Source organism: Silene latifolia, chromosome 11, assembly GCF_048544455.1.
Source record: "Silene latifolia isolate original U9 population chromosome 11, ASM4854445v1, whole genome shotgun sequence".
In the NCBI taxonomy this organism is placed as follows: Eukaryota; Viridiplantae; Streptophyta; class Magnoliopsida; order Caryophyllales; family Caryophyllaceae; genus Silene; species Silene latifolia.
Window position 1 is genome coordinate 49609411 of NC_133536.1, and position 8053 is coordinate 49617463.

General features: G+C 35.6%; 1 protein-coding gene across 1 annotated transcript; it reads right to left on the bottom strand.

The window, feature by feature from the left end:
* Positions 1 to 2809: 2809 nt before the first annotated feature.
* On the bottom strand, positions 2810 to 5413 carry LOC141611618 (caffeoyl-CoA O-methyltransferase 1). Its single transcript, XM_074430195.1, has 5 exons — positions 5144 to 5413; positions 4819 to 4898; positions 4587 to 4731; positions 4144 to 4275; positions 2810 to 3361 (listed from the first exon to the last, which is right to left on the bottom strand). Exons 1-5 carry the CDS (start codon positions 5252 to 5254, stop codon positions 3068 to 3070), a joined length of 762 nt encoding a protein of 253 aa, XP_074286296.1. The 5' UTR covers positions 5255 to 5413; the 3' UTR covers positions 2810 to 3067.
* Between the last annotated feature and the right edge of the window lie 2640 nt (positions 5414 to 8053).

Here is an 8053-nt window from a genome sequence, read left to right on the forward strand (position 1 = left end):
TCGTCAAAGGTTGGCCGGATGCATCTAGGAAATCAAATTATCAATGCCTGTACTTCCGTACTAGAAAACAATGTGCTTCCTCATTTCACAAATTCTCATTATAGATGGACACTATCCGTCTATATGTATAGACGGATACCATTTTCCCTCACAAAATACTCATTTGCCATAAAGTGGGAAGCACATGGGGGCGCCTCACCTTGTCCCCCATATCCATTTTATTAGAGGTCTTTACCCGTCTGTTCGCTCGACCCGTCTATACCAAGACCTATTGTCCTCATTTTAGTGCAATAGACTCCTCAAAGTCTTAAGATTCTGCCACATCAGCTTTTCACTAACTTTTATTATTTTTTTATTACTCAGACTCATCTCAGACTTCATACATTATCACTAGATTCACCTCAAATTCTACTTTTCCATTTCACTTCTTTATTTACAAACTTAAAAAAAAAACAAAAAAAAATATGGGATCCATTCATTGGATAATTTCCTTTGAATGTGGGGTTAAGACTCACCCGAAGTTAAGTTGAGTCTTGGATTTCCAAGACTCAACTTAAGACTTGTATAGATTATTGGTAGTCTTGAGTGAATTTTATCTTAAGATTTACCAAAGTTTTGTCACAAGACTACCAATAATCTTACCCTTATATTTGAAAAATGAGAGGACTATCCATACATTACGCGATGATGGGTTCACTACTTCAGTAGGTCTTATACGTATTCCATTTTGGATTGCTTCCATTTAATGGTATATGTTTCTATTTTTGGTCCAACAATATTAGACCCTTAATCGCAAAATGATTTTGCGACATGAATCACCTTTTAGAATTAATCTTTGGGCGATGGCACATCTCAAAATACAAAGAGATAGAAAGACAAAACGTGAAAAGCAAATGAGAAATTAAACATAATATAAAAGTCAAGCTAAACCTATAGGAATGACAATTAAACTCATTTTTTAATAAAAGTTTAATCAAATAACATTAATAACGTACTTTTTTTTAAATTAGAAGTAAAATTAATGTTCCTGAAAATCTTTAAAGTAAAACAAAACATGATAAATCTCAAAAGTAAACACATAATTGAGATAAATCTCAAAAGTAAACACGTAAGTTGAAAAAATTAGGGGAAAAAGATAATAGTTTAAATAACAACAAATAGTTCAAAAAACAAAAATCCAACGCTATTAAGTATTATCCACATGTATTTCCCTTCGTAACAATATCATATTCACACTTTCAACCAAGTTTTTATTGTCTTTGTCTACCCCTAGCAACCTTTTATGTTTCCTAGGGTTTGCTTGGGATGAGAGTAATTATTAAGGGAGTAATGAGAGCTAAAATAAGAAGAAATGAGAGGAGATTGGTGCTTTGTGGTGGTTGTGGATGGTGGAAAGAGGAGGTGAGGGAGGAATTATTACCTCTATATGGAGGTAATTATTACTTGGAGGGGGAGGTGGGTAACAATTACTCCCTTAATGGAGAGACTATTACACTATATTTCCCCATTTCTATCCATTTCTATCTCCAACCCTCATTCATTCCCTCCATTTTTTAGTTCATTTTAGCTCTATTACTCCCTTAATCATTACTCCCATTCCAAGCAAGCCCTAAATTTCAAAACTCCTAACTGGTACATTAATAGATCTCCTCCTTTCATAGCCAGATCATCTTGTCCGATTCTTTATCATCTTGTCATCTATTGGCTCCACTCTTACCTTCTCTCTAATCACCTAATTTCTAAGTCGATATTTCTTTGTAGGTTGCGCATCCACCTCAACATACACATCTTTCCCACATCATCTTTTTGAAAGTGAGAATATTTCAGAGTCCAACACCCGGAGCCATAATAGTGCATGTCTAATAGTTGTGCAATAGAATTTACCCTTTCGTATACCCTTTCGTATACAAGGCATATCGTTATCACCAAAATAAAAACTATAGGTACCAAATTTACAGATGAGGTAAATATTAGATATCTTCTGACAACAAAAAACACTATTAATTTCAAATTTGAGACCTGATCAATCAAACTCATATCGTCAAAATGATCTGTCGTAACCTCAATGGTCCGAATCGAATGAAGCTAGTTGTATTCACAGAGATATCAGTTTGATTACAAGTGTAAAACTATCAAGAAGTAAAAGACCCTTAAAAAAAAATAAGCAATAAAGAAATACTCCTTTTATCCCAATTATTTTTTTTTAGGGATATTCTACATGGTATCCCCCAATTTTTTGACTTTCTACATGGTATCCCTACACTTTTTTAAAACATACATGGTACCCCTAATTGTTGTCATTATCACTAAGTGTACCCCTAAACATTTTTTTCCCGTCAATTAAACTCAGTTTTAGGCGTTGGGTGATTACTTGGACGCGTAACCAAGTTTGTCATTTATCATCCCATGACATAAGGACTCTATTAGGCTCAATATCCATCTTTGGACGTGATAATTTGGCAAGGAATCAATAAATTTTCCGTCAAATTTTTTTTAGCCCATATATATCAATAAATATTAGGATCGAGATAGATATTGTGCCCAATAGAGTCCTTATGTCATGGGATAATAAATGACAAATTTGGTTACGCGTCCAAGTCATTACCTAATGCCTAAAACTGAGTTTAATTGATGGAAAATAAAGTTTAGGGGTACACTTAGTGATAATAACAATAATTAGAGACATCTACGTATGTTTTAAAAAGTGTAGAGTGCCAAATGTAGAAAGTCAAAAAATCGAGGAATGCACTACGTGTAATATCCCTTTTTTTCACCTATATTTCTCAAAAAAATAGAAAAAGTAAACAAATGAAAAATAGGGATGGAGTACATTAAAATCCATAACCCAAAGAAAGGTTAATTTCATTACATAGAAAGTTCAAATTGATATTGTCAAACATTGTTGACGGGTTCACATCAACTCAACAACAAGATTACACATAAGCAAAGCAATGAGATCTAGTCAACAAGAACAAAAACAATACAAAGTAATAGGATGGATTACTCGATAATAATAATACTAGTGTGCAAATATTCCCAAGGGTTGGCGATCTTCATGGTAGGCAGATCAGCTAACACGACGGCACAGGGTGATCCCATCTCCAACAGGGAGCTGGCAAATCTCGACCCTTGGATCGGCTGCAATGTCTTTGTTGAACTGCAACACAAAGTCCCTGTAGTACCTAACATACTTCCTCATAGGGGCATCCGCGGGAAGGACCAGGGAACCATTCCATAGGGTGTTATCATACCCAATAACTCCACCAACCTTGACTAGGTCAATCAACCTCTTGTGGTAGTTCCAGTAGTTGTCTTTGTCAGCATCAACAAAGGCAAAGTCTAATGATCCATGGTTCTTTGGCTGTCATTTTCGAATTTAATTAGTTAAGGTAATGGGATCAAAGTCATCTGAATACATTATAAATTAGTTGAGATCTGGTTGTACTTAATTACTAACTTAATGCCTAGTGGCCTTGTTACTAATGACAGCAACATTATCATCATGAACAGTGTTTCTTTACCGTGTAAGAAGCACAAACCATCCTCTTGGGACATCGCATATTCATCAACCGACAACATTCAAAACAGTCGTAGCAGCCTGATAAGGAACAGATTAAGACCAAAAACGTCTTATCTACTTCCCACGGCCTAACGCCGAGTAAGTTCATGCCACTATGAACTCTAGTAGTTGGGTAAATGACACGATCTGACTTCTGAGGGAATTTCATAAACTAGGTCCATACAACCATCTTATAGAAAATCTATTGTTCGGAGAATGTTGGTGTGCAACCATGCTATTGTAAGATCAACTCAATTACTCATACATCTAAATTACTTCCTTTCTCTCGGTCATTTGTTTACCTTTTATATTCTTTGTCAGGAGAATTTCAATCAGAGGTAAACAAATGATTGGGACGGAGGGAGTAAATATTTAAGAGAAGTTTGGTTGTCGGAAAATAGAAACGTCAGATAGGATACTAGCTAACTACTCCTAACATAGTAAATGGGCACATTGTGAGGCCAAAATGTCCATGAAAATATTAAATGCACACATTCCAAAGGCAATGAAAACGCAAGATCGTACAAAGAAGAGTAAATGTATGCATTGAAAAAGAAACCATGAAACTGAAGGTAAACACTTACATCCTCAAGTAAGAGATCCAATTCAGGCAAAGCTGGGCCTTCTTTGAAATCAATTTTGTGGGCAACACCAGCTTTTTGGATCACTGGCAAACCTAATTCATAGTTCTCTCTGTTTATATCCATTGCCAAAATCTGCAATTTTTCAATCACATTAATCAATGATTCATCTACACCATTATCAAGAAAATAACAATCTGCAACAATCATTTTCATAGTAAAATTACCCAATACAGACATAGTAACAATCTTGCTTTGAAACTACCATTTTGATGATTTATGGAAATAATGATCAAAATCATTTTTATTTGGTAATTTTTAAATTGGAATTATCCTCCACAATAGACCATAATCCAATATCATTCTCATTTCTCGTTTGTTAGGGTGTATGGTGACATGGTACAGTAGTAACAGGACCTAAGAATGTATGATCACTAAAGTATTACCTTGCCATCTTCAGGAAGAGCAAGAGCAGTAGCAAGAAGTGAATAACCAGTGTAAACACCAATTTCCATGGTGTTTTTTGCATTAATCAACTTAAGCAACATGCTCAAGAATTGCCCTTCATCTGCAGATGTTGTCATAAGATTCCTGTAATAATCACACATACACAAACATAAAGTCAATTACCCAATATAATTAAGAATCGCAATCATTTTTGTGCAAGAGATTAATTACCATGGATGCTTGGCGGTAATTTCTCTAAGCTCCTTCATGGGCTCTGGTTCCCTTGGGTACACACTTGTCTCAAGGATATACTACATAGTTTTACAAAATAAGTTAACAAATGACGAGACGGAGGGAATATATAACATAAGATTGTTTATTAAAAATGGATCTACTATAATTTTTGGTCTATGGACTTATTTTGACTTGTAACGTAACGGAAAAAAATTCAGACATAGATCAAGTGAAATACAAGATTCATAAAACGATCAATACTATAAAGTTCAAATCCTGAATCCTACGCGGAATAAATAATAAGAATTATTATATATAGTACCTGGTAGAGATCATCACTTTGAAGAAGACTCTTGTGTCCAACCTCAGAATGTCTAGTAACTTGAGCTTGTGGCTCTTCTTGTTTGGTGTTTTGACCATTATTATCAGCCATGGCTTGTACGACGCTTTGGGTTGTGCTTGTGATTGATTAGTGGCGTTATACAAATTGTGACGGTTTTGAGAGAGAGTTGGATGTTTGAAGACGAAATGGTGGGATATAAATATAAGGAGGGTGGAATCGGGTTTAATCGTGGTTATGATTGATTGTAATAAAATATAATTAATTAATATTTAAATGATAAGGAGGTGGGTTGGATCGTCGAGGTCAAATGGTGGGTTGGTGAGATTAGGATGGTGGGGCCCGTTTGGTGAGGTGAGGTGGTGAACACAGAACACCGTTATGTGGTTCATGGGTTTGTTTCGTGGACCTTTCTTCCAAGGGACTTGGCACATGTCTAAATTATTTTTATTTGTGTTATAACATGCCAAACTATTTGATGGTTTAGGTTTGTCATATTGTTTATATGATTCTTAATTTCCTATTATTGAGTTTATGCATTCAACATATATTGATTAGGCATACTATCACATTGCAGTGATTGCACCATCAAATTGATTACACATTTTATACTTACATCCATTTGGATCCGTTTTTACAAGTGAAACACATTGTAATACGGAGTATAATGTAAGATAAAGTGAAGAATTGAATATTCTGTCTATAGATTAAATACTTACAGATTAAATACTTACGGAGTAGTATGTATTAACAATGCAACATATGAACTAAAAAACAATAGAAAAATGCAAATTTAAGTTACAAAGCATGTAATTAATTAATATTCTTAAAATGAATTGAAAAAGAACGGATCAGTTTTGATTCGTTGTGGATGTCATGATTACAAAGGATACTCCAAAATAGAAATATTATTATATGATGAGTTATTTAAAGGAATTTAGCACCGTATTTAACCATACTATAACGGGTATATACACTAGTCAATTTAATTAGACCCATAAATGGTGTAATAATTGTTGGGTAAATTAATCCAATAAAAATTACACAATAAAATTTAATGAAAAATGTTATAATGCACATGTAACATGTTGGAGTTAAATGAATGTGAACTCATTTGCGTAAGAATGTGCAGAAAATAAATGAATTGTTTTAATTCATTTGTTGTGATAACCTGAAGTGACTTTATGGTATTAAGTTATAATGTCACTTTCACATGCTATATAAAGGATGCAATTCCTTTGGAAAATATATCTCACAAAATGTAATCAAACAAAGTGACTAAAAAGTCGGAGTTTGATGGCGAGGTGGAGTACAATGAGTGTTTTTATACAATAATTTAGGAGGTTACTCTAAGAGTGATGTTAGTGGCATTGACTAATATTACTGGAGGGTTAGAGGTTGTTATCTTATATTATTGTGGGTTTCAGATTAATATTTAACTCGGGGCGGTTACGTTGTACTGGTACTATATTATTATAGTGGATTCTAGTCGATTCGGCTAGTGGGTTTTATTTCCGGTTTGGAAGGTTTTGCCCTGGATTTGACCCTAAATACCGTCTCATCTTATTATTGCTTACATTTATTTACTTTTACGGTTTAATTGTCGATTGCTTGCTTCCGTTGCGCGTGGGAGATTGACTCTAATTTCCCAACAGTGGTATCAAAGCCACTAGGCTCGGTCTGGTTGCTGGTTTAATTGGCAAGGATGTCAAATATGGGGTCTCAATTTGCAGTACCAAAATTTGATGGTAAACGTAGTTTCACCCTTTGGTAGAGAAGGATGAAGGATCTCCTGGTACATCTTGGCTTGGCTAGAGCTTTGAAAGGAGATGATGGTAAGTCGGAGAAAATGAGTGATGACAACTGGGAAGAGGTTTGCACCAAGTGTGCAAGTACTATTAGATTGTGCATCTCGGATTCAGTCATCAATTGTGCTCTTGATGACGACTCTCCATCGGTGATATGGGAAAAGTTGGAGAAGCTCTACATGGTGAAGAGTTTGACCAACAAGTTGCTTTTGAAGCGGCGGTTATATCGGTTGAGGATGGACGAGGATGAAAATTTAATTGGACATGTGAACTTGTTCAATGGACTGTTAAACGAGTTGAAGAAGATCGAAGTAAAGTTTGAGGAGGAAGATAAGGCGTTATTACTCCTCAATTCTCTCCCGGACACATATGAGAAAGACACCATCACGATGGAGCAAGCACGTACAACTTTATTGTCCTTTGATGCGAGGAAGAAGGACAAGACTGGGATACGGAGCAACGGATCGAAGCATGGCAGGTCTCGGTCCAGGAACGCTTCTAGGAATAATGATGTGAAATGTTTCAAGTTTAGTGACCTTGGGCATATTATGCAATTTTCCTAAGAAATGCGGGAATGAAGAAAAAAAGGGCGACACCAACTTGGTTGCCGGTAAAGGAAGTAGTGGTTGTTTCCTTAACGATGATAGACTGATAGTGACATATTTGCGGTCACGGATGTGAACGACGTGTCTTCCAAAGAAGAATGAATATTAGATTCTGGTTGTGTCAACCACATTTGCACCCGGAAGGATAGTTTTGATGAGCTCGAAGAAGGCGTGTCTAGGAAATTGAGTTTGGCTGATAACTCAATAGTTGATGTCATGGGTGTTGGAGTGGTAAAAATCAAAATGTCAAATGGGGTGGTGCACACTTTGGATAAGGTTGCTTATGTACCAAAGTTGCGGTGGAATCTAATCTCACTTGTCAACTAGACTCTGAAGGTTATAGGTGTAAAATTCATGGGGGAGTAATGAAAGTTACTAAGGGTTCTATGGTCCTCATGAAGGAGGAGCTTCGTCGTGGTTTATACCGTCTGGGTGGACATGCAATGAAAACATCACAGGATGGCTGGAAACGAAAAAAT